Here is a 23,219-nt window from a genome sequence, read left to right as displayed (position 1 = left end):
TGTCTGTCCATTGCGGCTACCACACCCTAGAGAGAGTCCTAGATCGCTTGTGAGGAGAAGAAAGTCCATTGTTGATCATTTGTTGGTGAAATTTGAAGGAGAAGGTGTCCAAGGTAAAAGTAGGCTGAAGGAAGTGCAAATCTAGTGTCTTCAGAGATCAAAGGCTTCATATTAAGGTATTCCTTCGGACCTTCTCCAGTGTTGGGTGTTGATTCATAGAGTTAGGGTTTTTAAACCCTTTAGAAGAAGAGTATGTAGAGTATTTAGTCCCCTTTGCGAGTTTGTGCTTTGGATCTGGACTCAAAGAGGTCCAGAGACCTTAACCCTTGTAGCTTTATGATCCATTTTGGAAGTCATGAGCTTAGAATGTCATTTTTGGGGCTAAATCACCATTTTGGACCATTTCTATGTTATATGTGTGTCAAGGTCTGAACTTTACGTGATTATCATGCTTGGGGAGGCCAGATCTATGATTGTATGGAACATATCTGACCTCGGGAGCTGTATAGAGTTTGTGCATGGCATGAACTCGCCGAGTTCGAAGAACAGACTCGACGAGTAGTATGAATATTGCCCGTTAATCACTCAGTGAGTGGACTTGCTGAGTTGGGGTATAACTCAGTGATTCAGGGAGAGTCAGGGGGGAACTGAGTTCAAGTGGAACTTGCCGAGTTGTTCTTGAGACTCGGCGAGTTGAGTCGGGGTGGCCCCTCGATTCATGCCAGGTGGAACTCGTCGAGTCAGGGGAAGAACTCGACGTGCCAAGAGAGGGATTAAGAGAGTCAGTGGACACGTGTGGACTCACCGAGTTGCCCTAGTGCACTCGACGAGTCGGGTCAAAGTTTGACCGTTGACCTTGTTGACTCTTAGGGTTGAGTACAGTTGTATTTATGAGAGTATTTACATTGTGTGATTAGGCAGAGGCTAAATCACATTTCTTCCAAGACAGATACTTATCAAAACCGCGAAGTGAGTCTTCTCACCATACGTTACCTAGAGTGGTATATTTATGTAGACCAGAGGGTCTTATGTGCTATGTATGAGATTATGTGCTATGTGTTATGTGTATGTTGTATGATGTTATAGACCGGACCGAAGGGTCCGATGATACAGACCGGGCCGAAGGGCCCAACGAGCTATGACCGGACCAGAGGGTCCAACGATCTACAGGACTGGGGGGTCCCGCTGAGATACATCGACCAGAGGGTCGTATTATAGCCTCGAGTGGCGTATGTGTTGTATGTGGTATTTTGAGGAACTCACTAAGCATTTATGCTTACAGTTCTTGTGTGATGTGTTTTAGGTACAAGTGATGAGCGCGGGAAGGCGCCGACATGATTCGTACACACTTGGGGAGTTTATGTTTTGGATTCTAGGGAGATGTTTTTGTGATAAATACATTTGATACAATATGTTTGATGTTATTTTGTGAGTAAATGAATGTTTTGAAAATGAAAAAAATTATTTTGAAAATTTACGTTGTTACATCAGATCTAGACCTTTTCCTTCAGATCTGAACCGTATATGTAATTTATTTTCAGATCTAAACTTTTCAGATCTGAACTGTATATGTATTTTATATCTACAAATATGTTGGGTAGAACATGGGTAGATGAAATAGTTGGTTTTGATACTGCTTGAAATACGTGTTAAGAGCATATTTGATAAACATATGATGATTTAGGATACATAGTAGACCTAAATAAATTAAGAGGGATATTGGGTAGTATCTCCTTGTGAGTACCAATAAGATATACACGGAGGGAATAACTTAAAAAAAACTTGTCGTCTATCTGACAGTACGGATTAGACTTAGTCAGTTGTCCTTAGTTCGAGAGTATGGTTAGGACATAGTTACTTGTTTTAGATCCGGGAGCATGGATCAGACAAACTGATCCAGGAGTATGGATTAGGTAAAGAGATAAATTTTAGATCCGGGAGTAAGGATCATATATACCCGATCCAGGAGTATGGATTAGGTAAGAAGGTAAATTTGCGATCCGGGAGTATGAATCGGACATATCCGATTCGGGAATATGGATTAGGTAAAGAGGTAACTTTTAGATCCAGGAGTGTGGATTAGGTGAAGAGGTGAATTTTAGGGTATGGATCGTCCTGTTGTGAGGATCATGTACTCACCAGGTTTCTCAACCTGACCCACTCTGTTTATTTGTATCACAGGTGTCGATATAAAGCTATACTACACTGAGAGATTAAAGAGATGCAGATCACTAGTATAAATGAATGTAAGTTCTGTTTATGTTTATGTTTCTGTATTGACGTTGACATCCCAAAGTTTTAAAATGAATAAAATACATTTCTTCGAAAAAATGTTTTGATAACATACTTATCCTGTTTTTTGGGAACAAAATTCCGCAACACATTTCTATACAAGTATACTCTGATTTTAAAAATAAAGCATAAACAAATCGGTCTTTTCTGGCCATGAAAACAGGGATGTCACAGTTTGTGTTTTTGAAAATACAGTTACGGATAATTTGTGGAGACACTTTGTGTTTTACGCATACAACATTTGTTATATTTCTAAAAGAGTAATGATTGTTAGATTTTGTAGGAGAGTCCAAAAAATGGCGAAATATAAGTACATATACTCAAGTATTCAAAACATGGATACGATTAATAAGAATTGTGGAATAAATTATTGGAAACCGATTTCTAGAAAATTGTCAAATAACTAAGTTGTCTACCAAAACTACCTAGATAGAAAATTTTGCTCCAAGCTGCCTGTTAACTACTTAGTTGGCAAGCAACTTGATCTGTCTTCGAACTTACTCAAACTTGTTTGTTTTATAACTTCTCTTGAATATCAATATATTTTCCATTTAATTCCCGGTTCTATATGAACTTCAATTTTAATTAGCATGTTTTTTTACTATATTCAAGAGATCATTGCTAGGGGTTCTGCCCTTGGACCCATAGGGGCGTTGCCTATTAACCCTCATATTTCTTCATGTTTGGAATAAAATTTGCTTTATATATAAGTGTGCACTTTATCTTTGCACCTCCTAACTTGTATTAGAAAATAGTTCAGATACTCACCTGACACTCGTGTTAATTCAATTACACTAAATTCCTGCTAACACTAAAATCATCGATATAAATTCTCTATTCTCCCTTAGAACACTGATACTTTGTATCGTAATCTTTCCATCACGATTAAGAATCATATAACAAGAATAGAAGACAACATCACCATCTACAAAAATACTGGTAAAGATTGGATTTCAAAGTAAGTATTGAGGTTCTTCATATTTAAAATCTTGTTGAATTGCATGATAATTGGATCCGTGACTTAATTACGAAGAACCTAAACTTGAAATTGTGTTAAATTAGATTATCCTCGAATAGTTTTTTTTTTTTGGAACAACAAATCTAATTTAATCCTAAACTAATCCTAAAATCTACCTATGTCTCAGACGAGACGAGAGACTTGATCCTTCGACCTCAAAAAGGAGAACAACACCTGATACCCTACCACTCGGGTAGAGGCCCTTTGGTATCCCTGAGTAGTTACCAGAAATATTACTTAAGCAAAGTAATTCTATATTCAAGTTATTGATTATCACTAATCTTTTCTTTAGAAAGTCCCCGACAATTTAAAATGAAGGATATAGTATTAACATGAAAAATATTTTTACAATTTCTTGTACACAATATTTTTGTGAAATGTAACAAAAATTGCATAAAATTTAAGCCCCTTATGAAGCCTTGAAGGCAAGCGTTATTACTCAACATACTTGTCTAAAGTGGCACAAAGAGTGGATTTAGGGACAGCACCAATGACACTCTCTTTCTTCTCTCCATTCTTGAAGAAGAGCACAGTTGGGATGCTTCTGATTCCATATTTTGATGCTATGTTTGGGCAGTCGTCGGTGTTTATCTTATAGCACAAAGCTTTGCCTGCGTATTCCTTTGCAAGTTCATCCACCACCGGAGCAATCATCCGGCATGGCCCACACCACGGTGCCCAAAACTCCACCAACACCGGCATCTCTGCTGCTTCCACCATTTCATTCCAAGTGCCGTCTGTCACCACTTGAACTACAAAATCCAAAATCAAAAATGGTGTTTTCAGTGAATGCTTGTTAATACAAAAAGGAATATACCAAACCATACATATATGATATCTATTTTCCCGATATTTTATACCCACAAACAAAATAGAAATTTCCAAAGAGAGATCTAGACCTTGATTTACAGCAGCTTTGCAGATGATGCGGGATCTGAGGTTGAAAGAATGAGCAGAAGACGAAGATGTTATAGCCGAAGCTTTCATCGGAGGCTTCAAGATGTTGGTGAAAGAGGGTTTATCCATGGAAGTAAAGCGACGATGAGAGTGTTGTAGAACGCAGGCTCTGGGAGTACCCATTTGGAAACACTTCTCCATAATCGCCATTCCACTTCTCCTGCTGTGTGTTTGCGTGGTACTTCGGATACAGCTCTGAGGCTTCTAACAATGGTTCAAATGGGAATTTATTTTCTATAAAAATTGGAAGTCTTGATATAATTTAGTGGATGAGGTAATATATGTTTTTTTTATGAAAAGTAGAAGGCTTTCGTGTATATAGAAGATATTTAAGAGTGGATATTGCTATAGAGGATCGTAAGGTGGTTGAGGCTCTCAATTTTATGTGGACGATATCTTAAGACCTTCAATATTCTTTTCAAAGATATAAATCGGACACATGAGGTTCCAGATGCTTTGCTGAGATTGTGGCTCCACATCGACATCTAACCATCTTTTCGATATTTACATAATTATAAATCATTGTTATTTGAAGTAAAAGAGTTCTTCTGATTTGGTTGCATGGAACTTGTTTATTTAATTGTTTATATGAAAATAATGTTTTTTTGTTTACTGAAAGATCAAATCAATATTTTAACGACATATTCAATGAAGATTGAAATTCACATGAAATATGCTATAAAGACCAATATGATTTCTATTTATGGTTTTCGTGACCGAGATACATTGTTATGTTCAATCTATTGTTGTTTGGATAAATCAAATTTCCCAATTAAACAATTTGAATTTGACTATTTGGTTCAAATATTCAGATTTTTAGATTTGTTTTCAACAAAATTGAATTATTATTTTGGATTTCAGATTGTTTTTGGTTCATAAAATAAGAACCGAATAGTTCAAAAAAATAGAATAACAATTTATTACTTTATTTATATGTGTTATTAACTTGTAATATATCTTTAATATTATGAATTTACTAAATTACTTTTTAATAGATTAAAAAGTTTATCTAATATAATAACTTAATATGTGTTTCTTATCCAAAAAAAAATTATTAATAAAATATTAAACTAAAATATATTCTTTTTGTAGTTGTTTATAAATTTTAATTCACAACTAATTAAACAATTTTCTTTAGTTTCTTTTTATAGAGTAGACTAATACTCAAGTTATATATTTATTAAAATGTATTGTCTTTTAAAAATCGGATTGTAAAAACAAATCCATTCAAATTGTAATTTGGTTGGACTGAATCAAATTTGAATTTTGATTGAACTCTTAGGATTCATGTTTTGAAAACTGAAATCAATTTGCATTCACTTGATCAAGTCGGATCGAATCGACCCATCCAAAAGAACACCCGTAATTCTAGGTGAAAGAAGCAAAGCTATTATGAGCGATAGTTATTTTGTAGGACTGAATTTGGAAAACTAAAAAAGGTAATAACTAGAGTTGCAAAGGAAATAAAGTTGAGGTACTATGTATAGCTGGAAAAATTGAAGGGTTTTTGAGGAAGGACTGAAATGGAGGGACTAAAGAGAGACGAATGGGGTTAAGACGCTAAGTACTTAAATGAACGGTGTATGGAAATGAGTAAAAGTTGGATCATTTCGCTATATCTCAATCCCTAAAAACGTTATCACAATCTACATCAAGTCCCTACTAAAAATTTCAGTCACAAAAATACCTTGGATTCCAAAAACTTTTCAAACAATGCTCTTCAGTGACTGAAACACTCCAGTCACTAATCTTTGGACCAATAGTTCCCAAAATTCATATTACTATAAAGTTTTAGTAAAAAGTCTTTGCTAATCACAAAAAGAAAAAAAAAAAACATACTCTTCCTTCCAACTGTCATGATATACAGTACACAAACAAACCCCAAACCTCAAAACGAATATTCTTTCAGATCACCCATTGAGTCATTAATTTCCTCATCAGCAGCACATTCTTCAGCCGAAAGTGGAGGCAACTGTCTTGTTTTCCTCTTCAAATTATGTTTATGCCAATCACTCTTGAAATGTTCTCTATACTGTTTTGTATCCCCCACAATCGCATCACATGTACTGCATTTACTCTGCTTTACCTTTACCTCCCCTTCTGTGATTTCAGTTTTTGGAGCCAACTTTTGCTTCTCCATTTTCTCGGTCAGTTGGGCAACAGGTTCGGGCAGCTTCTTGGGTTCAGTTGATGTTGATGTTGAAGATATTGTTGATGATATGGATACCTCCTCATGACCTTCATAATCATCTGTATTGATATCACCTTCACCATGCACTGAAACTGCCAGAATTTCAGACCTCCCTTGAAGATTCCTCAAGAACGCGTCACAATCCCGGAATAATCCCGGGTCCATTTCACATACCTGGTTTCAATCAATTAACTTTCATTATATTATGTCCAGATTAAATCAAAATGAATGAAACAAACATCGCCTTACAATAGAGAGTTGAATTCCAGAAGCTTCTTTAGAAACAATGACAGTTTTCCATTCCTTCAGTTTTTCTGAAAGGGAGTTGAAGTTTTCTTGAGGTAATGTTAGCCTTAGTCTCATGGGGGATCTCTTTATTGGGAAATGTTTTTGAAGTTCCTTGATCACATCTAATGCCTGTACACCAAATAAAATTACTCAAAATTAGATGATCTGATTAAAAAATTCTACAAGAGATGGAAATTAGAGACAGGATTACCTGTTTCTTTGAACTGCTATGTGAATCTACAGCAAAATGAATCTCATGCATCAAACGCTCAATCATGCTTATAGTATACGGGCGTTGAGTTTCAGGGTTTATAGTTTTCTGCATTACAATAGTTGCAATGTCCCTAAATTGATTTGACAATTGTGATTCTCTCTCTTTTCCTGCAACTTGCAGTTCTCCTTTCTCCAAAATCTGTTTACCATAATCAAGTTTTTATTAAGAGTTTGAATTGATTCTAACCAACAAATTAAGCTCAAAAGATATTGTATTTTAAAAACCTCCAGACAGATTTTAGTCTGATCATCCATCCCAAAAGCAGCCTTTAGATCTTTTGACTTTGCAAGAACTCCTTTAACAACATTTGAGTAGACGGTGTGTGATTGCAATACTTCATCCAAATCTTTCTCACTGATACAGGATTGCATTATATATATTTCAGAACCGCAATAATCAAAGCTAAAGCCCGCAATAATCTACAAATTTCTTTATTCGATTCGTTGATTATCTAAAACCCTAAAACCCTAATGTTCAAGAAGTCTCTCGATCACATAGCACAAAATGATATATCAAATCAAATAACACCACCGCTTAAAATTAACTCGAAAACAAACCCTAAAAGTTAACGTAACATATAGCACAATAGGAAGGATACAACAACGATTCCTAGGTCATATAAACTGATCGTCCCCAATATTAAACCAGGAATAGGTAAATTTCTATCATATAGTATGAATTAATGAATATGAGAGTATGAGAAGTTTGGGAACGGGAGATGCTTACACGCCGGAGCGCCATGAGAGGACTTTGTTCTTATAACAAGCGATCTCAAATCGGTTTCCATGTTTCTTGAGACGAACGGCGGCTACGTTCGTGAGTCTTTTCTGGCCTACCGGCTGCACAATTGATCGAGACATTTCTTTGCCGACTGATGAATGATGATGATTTCCTCTTTCTGAAACTTGTCTTCGCTTGAGGTTGCCTTGCCCTTCACTGATAATATACGGCGTGCTGTATACACGTTGAACATTTTACAACTAGGGCAAGCTCGAGTAATATTAATTTTCTTAAGGGGTTAACGTGTAAATTATTAAAACTAAAAAAACAAATTTACACGAATGTTATATTATTAGGAATATCTTGTAAATTATTAACACCGTTAATAAAAGTTAAGTTTTCATAAAATTGCCGATATACTCTGACCTTTTATTTTTTCTTTTAGTTAGTTTATAATACAATAAAAGAAAATGAAATGCCCTTTTTAACCGAGGTCCTACCCATCTTGTACAAAATCAGTGGAAATGGATTTCTCTTGTATCAAAACCAAAACAAAACATTGGTTCTTAGAATAAGGTATATATTATATAGGTTGATTACAAGAAGTAAACATAAAATATTTTTTAAAGTATGATTTTGAAATAAATACAAATGAAATGATTATTAAGTAATTCAATATATATGGTTGACAAAATAATTCATATTCAAAAATCAATACTTGATCATAATGACCTTTATATCCTTCAACACAATGTAGCAAAAGTGAACAATTTGTGCAATTAAAACTTAAGGAACTCACATCACTTGTTGAAACAACTTATGATTAATTCAAGCCACTATGCTAATGTCTAATAATACAATAGCCTAGCTGTAAGAAAATACTTAAATATTAACAAATTTGACAATAAAAGCAATCATCGGGACCCACGAAAGTTTCAAAATTCCCCAACATGTAGCCAGGAGCCATAAACATAACTAAAAGGAAGATCAATATATATATATATATATATATATATATATATATATATATATATATATATATATATATATATATTAAGATTTTTCAAAAATTTCAGCAACAACTTGGACATCGAGGGAAGGCTACATAAATATAATGCATTTTATAATATTTCATTTTCACACATTTATAGTAGTTATTCTTTAGTTTATAAAGTAAAACAAGTAACATTATATAAATGTTTTATTTATATTGATTCAAACAAAATATCATTATATATAATCAAAATGTATAAATATAAAAATTTATAAAAATAAGATATTATGGTTTGTGGATATTAAATTAATTAAATAACTAAAAAATTTGTATTGATTCAAACAAAATATCATTATATATAACCATGTTTGGCTATCGATTCTTGCAATCATTCAATTTTGATTTTCGGGTATATCGATTTTGGACATATTAGGTTTAGGTTATTTTTTACTCCAAGAACCGGAACCAGGATCTTAAAAGCTTCATATGTATCCCTTGATTCATTCCATTGTTTTCTTTACAAACATTGTACAAAATTATTGTTCTACTTTAAACTGCCAGAACTACTTTGTTATAAGTCCGATTGACCTAAATTTCTTTCCAACATGTAGTTGATTATTTTGCTATATTTTAGACTTTGGGAGACCTTATTTAGTTACTATTGACTGACTTACATGGGCTATTACAGTTGTTTCAACATTAGGCATAATTATTGTTCCACTCTAAACTACAATAACTACATTATACGTTTGATTGACCTGAGTTTTTTTTTTGGTTGACTTGAAATGGGTTTCAAAGCCAACATTTCAATAAATTTTGGCCATTAACAGATTTAATACTCAAAATAACCGGTACCATACTCGAAAATAACCTGTACCAATCAAACTTGTTGGAAGTCAAACTAATTAGTATGGTAATGATAGCAAACATTTTGAGCAACTATACTTGTAATTTGTCATTTATTCACTTTTGAATACTTTATTTGACTTTTGGATTAATACCGGGGGATGTACAACTTGGTTCTAAGAAAATTATCACTAATATAAGGGTAATGTAAGGGTTGGTTACAACATGGGACAAACAAGGACATGTGTAAATTAAATGCAACTATAGAAGTTCAAAGTATATTATATTGAAGGGATAACGACTTAAAAGGGTAACATATTCTTTGATTTGTACACATTAAGTCACTGAATTTTTTTTTGTCCACGTTTTCCCATTGAACTTGTTGAACTGTTCAAAAAACATCCTTATGACCTACTATTGGAGGTTTACCCGGTTTCCAACGTATTTGATAGCTCCGGTCATCTTCTCCGGCGTTCCTGATTTTTCCGGCGAACTCAAAAACTCCGACATTCATGATTTTCCATCAGATCACTATTCATCGTCTCCAACCTCCAGCCATAATGTTCTTAAGCAAACCTGAAACAATTTCTTGAGCCTAGGATCGTGTTCTGATCTAACCCACATATACACACACACTCAAATTTGATAAATCATTTATAGAAAATCTATAAAAAAAACAAAATGATACACACATCCATATTTGGGTTCGTGTTCTGAACAGACACATACACTCAAATATAAAGAAGCTCTCAAGAACACGATAAACAACCCTGATGAACTAGATAAAGATCTGAAACACAATATGAACAAATCCATCCAAAAACTTCTAGATTTCGAGTTTATTTTAGAAGAATTCATCTGGAAGCGATTTCCAACACACACATGCTTGTTTTTTTAGATCCGACATACACTCCATGGATGAAATCGATTTGAAGGTCAGATCTGGAAAATGGGTTTGAAGCTACATCGTGTTTTGAAATCTGAGTGTTGTTCCATATATGATGTTCATCATCTTCAAACTCCAACTTGTATCTGATGTTTATTGTCTTCAACCTAGATCTGATGCTCGAAGCTTCCCTTGAAAACCTTTAAACATGGTGTGTTCATCGATTTTCAGTAAGGTGTTCGTCTTCATCATGTTCGTCTTCTTCCCAAAAAAAAAGAACTCCAGAAGTGTTCAGATCTGAAATCAAATGATCTTTAAGGTTTGTAGCGATTTTTAGATCTCTTCATTCGAGTTTAAACCTAGATCTCTTCATTCGATTTTCAGATCTCCAAACATCTTTGTTTGATTTTCTAATAAAAAAACCTCTTTGTTCTTGTTTTGATTTATGAACCCAAAACTCGAATAAACACACACACACACATTATGTAATGCCCGTAGATCAGGGCTAGTCAATTTAGAGACGATAGGCGTCAAAAATGAATTTTTGATGAAAGATTATTTAGAATGAATAATCTTAACTAAGTTATAGTATATGTTACAAGGTTTTCGTGCATATAAAGAACGCCGAAATCCGAGTTATAACGAAGAAGTTATGACATGTCGAAGTTTCGCGACAGAACCAGCACGACACAGCGCGACGTAAAAGGTGAATTTATGTTAGAGCGATATTTAGCCTTAGTGATCCAAACGAAAGTTGTAGAGTTCGTTAAACCGTGAGCGTGCATAAAAAGAACGTCCAAATCTGACTTCGTATGAGGAAGTTATGATTTTTCTAAGTTTCAGCTTAGCAGTATGCAGCCCGAATACTCGATTTGAGATCGAGCGGTTTTTAGCCAAAACAATCTAAACGAGAATCGAATATCTCGTCAATTGTAGTGAAACGATAAAAAGATAGGCGAAAACGGACGTCGGATGAAGAAGCTATGAATTTATAACAGAGTTTTCCAGTCCCGGCCTACTAAAAATAATATAATAAAAATAAAGTCAAAATTAGCCAACGGAGTCTAAACAAAAGTTGTAGAGCGTAGTCTCACCTTCGCGTGTATATAAAGAACGTCGAAAACGGAGCTCGTATGCGAAAGTTACGCAATTTAGAAGTTCGACGAGTCAATTACGCCCAGCGTAATTTGAGTACGCCCAGCGTACTCAGTCGGATGCAACTTGTCTGACCAATACTCGAGTGCCACCAGTCGACGCACGCAGTGACGTCAAAGTACGCCCCGCGTAACTCGAGTACGCCCAGCGTACTGAGTACGCCCCGCGTAATTTGAGATTACGCCCCGCGTAATCCCAGACCCAGCAGCCTATAAATAGAACTCGAGATCAGCCATTTCCTTGTGATTTTTCTTACTTTCTCTCTAAGTTTTTGCCTCGATTTGCGTGCCAATCATATCCCGAAGCCCCGGTATTATTCCCAAGCCCCGAAGCAAGATCCGAAGCCCCGAGGATCCCGAAGAGCGTTATTCCCGAGCCGAAGCGCTGCCCGCGAAGAGCCGGTTTTTGTGAAGATCTTCCAGATCTACGGAGAAACACTACTTCTGCAAGCCGTAGTGCTGCCCGATCATCTTCTGATCAAGTGAGTGTATAGTCACTTTCATCTTACACATAAATATGAAGTATTTTATAAAATACGTGTTATGTGTATATTTATATATATTGTTGTTTATATGCGTGAGTGTATAGTCACTTTCATCTTACACATAAATATGAAGTATTTTATAAAATACATGCTATGTGTTATATATTAATTATCTATTTGAGATGGATTTGGAATTGATGTTTTTATACGGGTGTTAAATGATTTAAATTGTGTTTGTATTTATATCTACAAAAATGTTGGGTAGAACATGGGTAGATGGAATAGTTGGTGACGATGCGACTTCGTGCCCATTGAGTAAGCCTTGGTGACGATGCGACTTCGTGCCTATTTGATAAACCTTGGTGACGATGTGACTTCGTGCCTTTTGTGTAAACCCATGTGACTATGAGACGTAGTGCCTATTGTGTAAACCCTGGTGACTATGAGGCGTAGTGCCAATTGTATGAACCCTGGTGACTATGCGACGTAGTGCCTGTTGTATAAACCGTGGTAGCAAATGGACTGTGTGCCAGTTCCTTAGGTAAACCCTTAGGAATGAATGAAGAAAGTATAATCGATTCTTAGGGTAAAACCTTAATAAATAAAGAAGATAATGGGGATGGGTATTTGGGTTGATTGTTGATAATTGAATATAATAAATTTATTATTGTGGGTTGAAAACCCTATATGCTCACCAGGCTCCCAAGCCTGACCCACTCAGTTTTCTTTGTATCACAGGTATCAATACGAAGACATATTTCACTGAGAGAATAAAGGAGATGTAAATCATTAGTGTAAATAAATGTAAGTTCTGTTTATGCTTATGTGTCTGTATCGGAACATGACATCCCGGGATTTTGTTATATAATGAAAATACTTTTTTTTAAGAAATGCTTTGATAAATTCTTATCATATTTATTTTATTTTGGGGACAAATTCTGCAACAATTTTCTTTAAACGATTATTCTGATTTTAAAAACAAAGCATAAACAAATCGGTCTTTTCTGGCCATGAAATTGGGGATGTCACACATTAACTTAAATCTGAAATCGAGTTCAAGAAATCGAGCTTTAGGATTTCTAATATTGCTAGATCTGGGTTTCTTATGGTTTTCGTGTTCAACTTCACAGCCCCTTCATCTTCATAGCCCTCTTCTTTTGAAATCGAAATATGAATTCTTGGGTTCTTGTAACCAAGAACACCAGATCTGCTATGGTCTTTTTCATTCTAAAAAACCCACGAATTTGGAACCTTTCAAACTTGTTGGTTTATGGAGATGACAAAGTTGCCGGAAAAATTAATGTTTGGCCAGAGAAGATGACCGGGGACTTGCCGGAACTCACAAAAACGCCGGAAAACCGGCTACACCTCCTATAGCAGGTCACAATGATGTTTTTTGAACAGTTCAACAAGTTCAATGGTAAAATATGAACAAAAAAAACTTTGTGACTAAATCTATACAAATCGAAAAATATGTTACCCTTTTAAGTCATTATCCCTATATTGAACCATCTTATCACGAAAACCATCAACTTTTTTGTTATTATTTTTTTTTTCTGTAAAAGTAACTTTTTAATAAAGTTAAAAAATTGTAGATTAACATTGGTATTTATTATTTATAGATGTATTAATTTCTCATTTCATGTCAATGAATGATATGGCTTAGGGTTCGAAGAAAGATAGCCTATGTATTTTATATACGTCTTATTATTGTTTTTTGTTGTCTCACATCAATAGAATAGAAATGATGAAGTGAATATCCGTATCTATAGAACCGACACAATTATAGATTTTTTTTCCTGCCTTCGTGAAAAACGTTTTTTAGTCCCTATGTCTAAAGTTTGAAGGCTTGTGTGAACTTCTTATTTAACAACAAATAATATCCTCATACATTTTAACTTATTTTGGTTTCCCATATCCATGGGGAGACCCAAATAGAAAGCCATTTTTAACCTCACATCAAATCATTTATGCAACGGAAAAATATTTTTTTTGTATATAATTTGTGATTGATCAAAAAAAACAAAGCTTGTACAAGAGTCGCCACATATTGGACTACATGGCAGGTCAAGTATTATGAATTTGCAAGTCTAAACGGATTTAAATAAAAACTCAATTAACTCTACTCCTAAAGCTTGAAAAAAACTTCTACAAGGTGAAAACAACTACTATACCCATTTGAAATTTAGAGATACGAAAAAACAAGATGTGATATATAAAGGAAAAAGGTAAGGTTAATATAATACGGCCTATGGGACAATACGAGAGAAATAAAATTTATTCAGATTCATAGGATAAAACATATAATTTTCTTTTTAAACCATATGATTTTAATGAGTTTCCAACAAAACAAAACCATTTAAATTGACCATTGGGTGTGTGGTTTATCATTTTTTTTTTTAATGATTTTATTGACCTCAGTGTTGGTGCACTGTATCCATATGGTGAGTGAGTGACGAATGAAACCAAGAGTCCAAAGACTCCTCATGTTCAAAGGAGAGTCATGTTGGTGAGTATTCAAAATTTTGTAACTGACGAAACCAACTAGGACTTGTGACAAAACGATTTTATTCCACGGAGGATAATGATTATCATTAAAATGTCATTCATGATTTCAAATATAAAAGCAGCTTCGTTAGAATCTCCTTTTTCCATACTTGACGCCTACACAAATATACTAGAAAATGACTTGCAAACAATGCATATAAATATAAATTCTCAGTACAGTCAAATAAGTTTTCAGTAGTTATCACTAGCTCCAATAAGTACATAATACAAGAAAAATAACTTACAACAATAAACATCAGTTAAAAAAAAATTAACCTCAAACAAACTTACCTTCGCTCCAATGCCAACATGAACCTGTCACTTATGGATGCTCACATCCTAAATCTTACCTCCAAGCAGAAGCAACAATTAATACTTTATCTTCCCACCCAAAATGTATCGCATTCGTCTCCACTTTCATCTTATACCTATCACTATACATTTTTATCAACTCCCGAATCGAATCATTCACACTCACACTAATCGGGTACTCCCGAAAACCCGCCATCATCATCCTCGCCTTCCACTTTCCCGACACTTCATACCTCTCAATCCTCTCTTCACCTTCACACGCAATTATATTAACAATATCTCTCGCCAAACACTGTTTCTCAACATTCACTCTTTCCTGACTCTCTCTCGAAAGCGTCGCGTCAAGACAATCAAACATGGCAGAATAGTAATTATACGCTTCATGAAACCGATGCAAAAACGGGGCTGTATTCGTGTTCATATCTTGTTCAACAACCGTTACAAGCTTCGGGTTCAAACTTTTAACCATTCTTAAAAGTTGATCCCGTTGGTTCACAACGGTCACACTTTCGTCCGGCATGTGGTGGAGCTGGAACGCGAAGTTGACAATCACTGCTTCGCCGGAGCGGCACTTTAGCATCTCCGGCGAAATCACCGCCGTGTCAGCTGCCACGGCGGTGAACTCGAACTCCAAATCGAGAGACTCTGCGAGTTTCTCGAGGCGGAGACCGATGTGGTTCAGACCGCCGATGGGTCGTTGGACGGACTCCGGGTCGTCGACTCCGGTTAGCCTTAAACGGGGCTTCTGGTTTTGACCCGCGAGTGTTTGTAACAGTGTTATGTATTGGCTACCTTGATTGATATCGAAATCGATTATATGGACTTGTTTTTCACCGTTGAATGCTTCGAGAATCGCACCGTTTGCAGCCGTGAACCCGAAACGGAAACACGGGCAGACCTCGAAGAGCACTTGCATGGCTGAAAGCCGGTCGGTTGAAGGCGGTTCTTTGCATTTTAGAGCCTTGTATAGACCTTTGCCGGAAACCGCCACACGGGCGGCAAGAGCTTCCACCATGTAGGCGGAGATCCTCTGCGATGGTTCACCGTCGATTGAAACCGTCTGGCGGAGCTCGTTTATCATCTCTGATGCCTCCTCCAGGTTGCCTTCTGAGACTGCAATCGCACACTCGAAAAGCAACTCTTTAGGAGTGGTGGCTTGGGCCCTCTGGGCCCGGGCCACAAACATTTCTTTGGCACTGCTAGTGCTACTAACATACGAATCATAAGAAGATGATTCTTTGGGTGATTCGTGGAGGGAGTATCCCCATTCGGTTTCAATTTCCATACTCCGGTTAGGGGCAGAATTGTCATTATCATCGAGAAGGGCATGCTCGAGTTCTTGAAGCTTTAGTTTTAGTCTTATATCGTCTTCGTTGTAGCCTAATTCTTCGAAATTTTCGGTTAATGGGTATTCGGGATCGATGTTTGATTCGAAGGAGGATGTTAAAGGGTTTATGGAAACTTGTTCGTCAGTTGGGGAATCGAGAAAGTAGTTTGTGGGATTGTAGGTATTGTTGCTGTAGGATTGTGTTGAAGAATAAAGGATTTGACTTACTCCGGAATCAAATCCCGAGGTTTCTTTGGTGGAATTTAACAGATAGAGCTTACGGGAACCGTATGGTGAAACGGATCGAATCATGGTTGACTTGCTCCAAAGTCCGGTTTTGAATAGTTTTTGCTCCAAGAAAGCTTCAAAAGAAAATTAAAACATGGAAAATTGAAACATACCAACAAAAACATGATTTCGATCACAAGTTAAAATGGATTTTAAATTAATGAAACTCAGGTTTTGAAATTGGAAGTGGATTAAGGATGCACTTTAGCTTAAACTCAAGATTGTTTTTTTCAAATTCCCATTTCAATTCCGAAGACCTAAAGCTTCAAACATGAATCATACATAAAGACAGAACATCGAAAAACAGAATTACCTGAATCGGATAAGAATATGAATTAATCAGAGCAACAGTAGCCTTAATTGCGCGAAGAACGAAAATCCCAGATAAGATTTGATCACGAATTCGTCTTGCCTTTGAAGGAAGAGAAAAAGATGTTAGGGTTTGACCACAATCCTAGAAGTAAACATTCCATAAATAAGTGCAAGCAGATAAGACCTTCCCCCTTCTACACACTACGCATTATATAATATAGGCATAGTGATTGTGAAGTTTGGTAATTCAGCAACAAGCAACTATTAAAAACAACAGAAAAAAGGGAATAGAGTAGAACAAAAGTCCAACGAGGAATAAAATCATAAATCAATAAAGTAATTCTGGATAAAGATAATTTCCATCTACCCCATAAATTAAATCAAAATTTCTCAGGAACCCAATTGAATAAACTTAAAGTTCGACGAACTGAAAGCGAAACTCACCTGTAATTTTGTTGGTGGGAGAGAAAAGGGTTTGCGACTTTGTCTGTAATTGCTTATCTGATTTACTTTATGAAGAATAAGAGATTAGAATAGTGGTTGTTGCTGTTGCTGTTCTACACGTTTACCACCAACTCCTCTCTCTCACTCGAGAATCGAAAGTACGATTTTGTGGTCGTATCACTAATATGGCAATTCAGCACCTATGTTTTCAAATGGCTTCACAAATAAACCATTACTAAAAAGGATATGGTTAACTTCAAATTTCACGATACAGCCTTTTACGGCTTAAAAATGCTTTTATTTTATATATATAAAAAAAATCTAAGTAGTTTAAAATCTATTTTTATATATATTTTAAGAGTTTATAATTAGTTTTGTCTAAACCATTTTACACTAATAAAAAATACAAAACTCAGTTTTCAACTACCAATTACTTTTGCCAACAAACCCTATATGTAAAAGATATTATTTTAATTATGTTTTTTTTTTTTTTTAAATCAGGTTAATATGATATATTAGATACCCGAATCAATTAACAATATTTCTGTTAAGTTTATATTTTATATTTTCCTAGTATAATCGGCCAGTTTCTTTTGTAGTAACATTGTCACATATTATTTACTATTTATTTTGTTATTTCAAAAACTCTAAATTAAAATATGCTATATAATTCTGTATAATAAAAAACCTAATCTTATCTTAAGATGGGGTATAAGGGGTATTATGTCACGCATAGTGATTAAGGGTGTAGACTTCTTGTCTTGAAAATATTTGTAAAGTGAAGGTAAAATTTCGTATTTAGATTTTTATTTTTCTTTTCAAAAAATATTTTAATTTTTTTATCGGACACAAGGATTAGGTCATTATAGTGGACATGACGAGAGGGGTGGATTTTGATAGTCTTTCTGTAACGTAAGGGTGTAGGTGAAAAGTTTTGTTAGTGAAAGTACATCTAGAATAAAGAAATTGTCAAACGTATGAGATTAGGTCAGCCTTCCCGTCAATTTACTCCGTCACTTTGCTGTGTCTCAATCTCTTGTAGAACTTTATACAAAGTTAATAGTTTATAAAAATATATATTAAATTATTACGATTTAAAATTTATTTATCAGAAGATGGTATAATTATTTTCCTTTGGGGTCGATTATCGAGATGATAACAAAAAAGAAACAATTAGAGTATTGGGTGTGTGCAACTGGATGTAACACCAAATTGGTGTCCACATGTTATATCATGTTAAGAGGTAGAGAGAAAAAATAAAGAAAATTATTTGATTGGTTGATGAAGGAGATAGCCAATCATCTTTCTTGTTTTATCCTGTCCTCGTTACCACAAGATCCAACATAACGAGCTTCAACGGGTTGGGGGCGGTGTTCCCCGCGTCGTGACGCCCGACGCCGTTTTCGTGTGCCAACTCAACCAATTCGTTTTTCGTTGTGACCCATACCGTATACTCTTAGGGATGGAATGATCAACATCAAGCGCTGGGTGGAGCAACATAAGGCAATGGAAGAAGTAACAACCGATGATGATACGAGCAGCATGAGGCTACATAGAGTGTTATAATAACATTGTATACTATGGTTACATGTGTGGTATATGTGGTGTCAAAAACAACTTTTAACTTCCATTTAACAACCAAAGAGAGTGTTATAATAGCATTGTATACTATGGTTACATATGCGGTATATGTGGTGCCAAAAACAACTTTTAACTTCCATTTAACCACTATATGAACTTTATTTATCATTTTAAATACGAATAAAAGAAAATTAAAAAAATAGCCTAATCTATTAATTACTTTCTAAATAGTCAAAAAAAAAAAAAAAAAAAAAACCTCAAATTACAAAAAATAGCCATCAAAATCGCAGATGGACTCAATCCATCTGCAATTTTACTTGTTCATCTGCGAACGTACAAGTTGCTAAAACATATTTGTGCTCTAGGGAATATAACATTGTTATGCATGATCTGTTGTACTCTATATAGAAGGTCCACCGCATCCAACGTGGGGAAACCAAATGTTTCAAAAGCAAATGGTATGAGTACGTGTTGATTTTCCGTGCACGATTTCTCATGTTTTACGACCGTGTATGTAGCAGCTTTCAAATGGTAATGGTAATATACTTATCTCAATCAAATAGGTAGTCTTTCAAAAGCTCATCTAAGATATAAAAAATGTCAAAGAACACATACACATATATAATAAGCAAATTAGTATCAATAATTATTCTTAATTATGTTAATTAGGGACACTTAAACCTTAGTTAGACACAAATATCTCATAGACTTTCATAACACCCAAGGGGAAATGGATGGAACCAAACATCCACTGAATCAAAAGTCGAAGAAATCGAGGTTGGAAAACCGTAGTGTAACACAACTATAATGGAATTACACTAGCCCAACACATGATTGCCTAACCTACAAGTCACACATAAAAAATGGCTACAAGCTTCAAGATAATCCTAAAAACTTATCCATATTCATTTTGATACTTCCATATAGTTGTATACAAACTTAGGATGTATTCAAAGGTTCAATAAGTTAATTTGAACATACCCATCATCTGAATTAGCACCATTATGAATATCGATACATGATTTGCTGATCTAAGTTTTATCTTCATAAACATAAATCTTAAAACTCCCTAACTGACCAATAAATTAAAATTCATTTGGTGAGTAGGACATGAAACACTTGAATCCATACCCAAGTCATATTATATCACTAAATTCGTTATCAATTTTAAATTTAGATGGATCAAAGGTAAGGTTATCCATCATTATGAGAGCTCAAATACAAAGCTTCGTGATTTACCATAAACGTGGAATTTATTCATAGGATTGGGCATGTAAAACTAGAATCCACCACGAAACATATTGAATCAATAACATACACCAAAAATTTAGTGATATATGGATATGGATCTTTAAACAACTTAAAAAAATAAATGATATAATATAGCAATGTTGTTCAAATCTTATTTATCCTCAATTTGTTAAAAGTGTTTGTTTTTTAAAATAACTTATTGATTTATTGACTTTTCAAAAAACCCATAAATAATAAAAAAAAAGTATTTGACAATCTCAAAAGCATTTTTAAAATAGTTTTTCAATATATTTCAAAAATAAGATTTCTAAGAGTATCTGCAACCTAACTTTTTAAATTATTTTTGGTTTTTTAACTATACTAGCTTAAAAAAAGAGATTTTAATATGATTTTTAATTAAACACTTTTTAATTTATTGACTTTTACCCCACAAAAACTAATCCATATATTTAAAAAAAAAAACTCTTTTTACCATTATCATAAAGCGACAAATATTTTGGTCCAAAACGTTTTTGAAAGTTCGAAAAACAATTTCAAAAACTACTTGTGATATGTTTGCTTGACAAGAAATAAAATTAAATTAACCATATTCATTAGCTTGTAACTTTATCAAAAAATGTGGAATATGAAAAGCTAGTGATGTATGCTTTCTTCGTAAAAATTTGTCCACAAAACATTTTAGATGCTTGTAAAAATACTAGAATTACTTTTTTTAATAATAGCAACTCCCATTAACCGTTGCCTGTTGCCATGATCCATATCGGTGCTTCTTTCTTTGATTCGAGAAGATTGACATTTTCTCAATCCAAACCCATCGACATGGCAAAAAAGAACAAAATTATTTCAATTACCGAAAATCACGGTATTTTTTTGTGCTTATTAAAATCTCTATTTTTGTATAAAATAGTCTAATTGCATTCTTCTAGCGAGATTTTACAATAATAAAGCTAAAAGAGTTTCTATCCCAGTTTATATCCTATAGTCTAATTATAAAATAGTCTAATTGTGTTTATATCGTATTGTCATCTTCTTTGATATGAGACATAAATGAAATTATGAATAAATTAGGTGAAACTTAAACTCTCGGTCTCAAAGAGAAAGAAAAAAAACATCACTTGATATGGCTAAACTAAAAGCATTTTGGTCGGTAAGTTAGTAATTTTTTGACAATTATCCTAGAAAAATCATAAAACATGTTACTAGGGTAAATTATATCAATCGTCCTTCGTGCGTATACCAAAACGTATATTTAGTCTCTATTTTTAAAAATTAACTCGGACCATCTCTTGGTGTGTTTTTTCTTGTACTCTTAGTCCCTCCACACATAAAAAGACCATTTTCCTTTATTTACTTCTTTTTTGATTTATTTTCTATTTATTTATCATTTATTAATTAATTATTGATTTGTTTATTATAAAAATAATTATTATTGCCTTTTGAAAAATAAATGGACCTAAACTCGTCTCTCTCCCTCCCCTTCTTCTTTAGTACATCTCCGATCCACTATCACCACCCACATTAACCGCCTCCAAGACATCTTCGGCCATTGCAAGACACCTGCGATGCTAACACACCCTCACCCACCACACTCGTCTTCTGTTTCTTCTCTTCCTATCTCATACTTACATTCACAACATTCCCCCTGCCTATCTCTTTCTTTCTTTCTCTTTCTCTTTCTTTCTTTCTCTCTCTCTCTCTCTCTCTCTCTCTCTTTATCTTATAGAAGACCACCACCTCAGATCTAGGGTTTCGAATAGAGGAGATCGAGCTTAGGTAGTGCAGAACCCATCACCTCAGATGATATCGAATGGAAATTAAGGAGTGCTTTCACGTGTTTATTCAGTTTCGTATTAGTAATGTCGACGAAGGTGTATGGTTCAGTCAAAGAGCTGGTTTCCGATGATAACCCATCGAAGTTAGAGAAATCAAACATACACCTACTCCATCATCTTTCTCATGCTATCTTTTTCGATCGATAGCTAACCCACCACCAATAACCTCCCAAAAAACCACCCAAAACCACCAACACCGATATGCAGTCCGATAACCACCCAAAACTACCAGAAAGGTTCTACATAGATAAAAAAAATAGAAAAAGATGAGAGATGTTCACGATTCCAACTTCAAAAGTTGTGGGTTGAGGTGAGACGATAGGGTGTGTGGTGGTGGTGATAGAAGAAGATGCTAGATCCGTGAACCAAAAAAGAAAACTTTGATGCTCCTGCTCCGCAATAAATGTAATCGACAATGGTGCTAGGTGGTGGTTCAGTGGCCGAATTTTGATTTTACAGGGAGTAAGTTCGTAAGGAAGATGGAGAGTGACGTAAATGAGATAAATGGTGTGGTGGGTAAGGGGTGATAGGTTTAGTTGTTTAAAGTTTATTAATAAATGTGAAAAATAAAGGTTTCAATTTTTTTTTTCATAAATACAAAATAAAGTAGGAAGGGTAATATAACCGTTTTATGTTGGGCAAAGAATGAATTGTGAAATTTTAAACTAATGAGTGATGAAGCGTGCAAACTTAAAGCAAAAGAGGGACGGTCCAAGTTAATTTTTGAAAATAGAGACTGAAAATGCTTTGTGGTCAACATATGTCTCCTGTAGAATACTATGTTGTCCTTCGATATCACCTCATGATTCCTCTATTCCCGATTGACAATATATATCCAGTTTGCTACAATGCATGTTTGAACACTTTTGGGGAGCATGCAGTTCTTTGTAGAGAGCTCTTTGGCTTCAAATACTGACATGATTTGGTTATAGATGTTCTCTTTGATGTCTGTCGGCGTGCTGATATTGCCGTGAAGAAAGAAACACATGTGAACTTTTTGACGGACCTCCTGATGAAAGATCTACATTCAGAACGACTGACATTTTGGTCTTTGGATGGGTACGAGGGAAGCACACTTGTGTGGATCTTACTAGGGTCTCGCCTCTCGTTGGTTTAAGGAGCACGCGTTTCACATCATGACATGTTGCTTGGAAAGCCACCGAATGAAAAGTGGCAAAGCATGAAAATGTATTCATTGAAAATCAACATGTGTTTATACC

At 34.8% G+C, this 23,219-nt stretch overlaps 3 protein-coding genes across 3 annotated transcripts; all 3 read right to left on the bottom strand.

Moving 5' to 3' along the window:
* Positions 1-3,616: 3,616 nt before the first annotated feature.
* LOC145101619 (thioredoxin-like) lies at positions 3,617-4,558 on the bottom strand. The gene is made up of 2 exons (XM_079038893.1): positions 4,210-4,558; positions 3,617-4,062 (listed from the first exon to the last, which is right to left on the bottom strand). Exons 1-2 carry the CDS (start codon positions 4,415-4,417, stop codon positions 3,746-3,748), a joined length of 525 nt encoding a protein of 174 aa, XP_078895019.1. The 5' UTR covers positions 4,418-4,558; the 3' UTR covers positions 3,617-3,745.
* Positions 4,559-5,936: 1,378 nt separating this feature from the next.
* Positions 5,937-7,984, bottom strand: LOC145101538 (sequence-specific DNA binding transcription factor). Its single transcript, XM_079038779.1, has 5 exons — positions 7,747-7,984; positions 7,245-7,374; positions 6,958-7,158; positions 6,708-6,875; positions 5,937-6,632 (listed from the first exon to the last, which is right to left on the bottom strand). The coding sequence occupies exons 1-5, from the start codon at positions 7,878-7,880 to the stop codon at positions 6,156-6,158; spliced, it is 1,110 nt and encodes a 369-aa protein (XP_078894905.1). The 5' UTR covers positions 7,881-7,984; the 3' UTR covers positions 5,937-6,155.
* A 6,796-nt stretch (positions 7,985-14,780) lies between these two features.
* SCL1 (SCARECROW-like 1) lies at positions 14,781-17,539 on the bottom strand. The gene is made up of 3 exons (XM_079038680.1): positions 17,336-17,539; positions 16,893-16,991; positions 14,781-16,653 (listed from the first exon to the last, which is right to left on the bottom strand). The coding sequence occupies exon 3, from the start codon at positions 16,601-16,603 to the stop codon at positions 14,999-15,001; it is 1,605 nt and encodes a 534-aa protein (XP_078894806.1). The 5' UTR covers positions 16,604-16,653; positions 16,893-16,991; positions 17,336-17,539; the 3' UTR covers positions 14,781-14,998.
* Positions 17,540-23,219: the final 5,680 nt, after the last annotated feature.

Source organism: Lactuca serriola, chromosome 1, assembly GCF_051521515.1.
Source record: "Lactuca serriola cultivar US96UC23 chromosome 1, Lser_US96UC23_V15, whole genome shotgun sequence".
Taxonomy (NCBI): Eukaryota; Viridiplantae; Streptophyta; class Magnoliopsida; order Asterales; family Asteraceae; genus Lactuca; species Lactuca serriola.
Note: the sequence above shows the minus strand (reverse complement) of the source record. Positions and strands in the feature narration are given on the sequence as shown.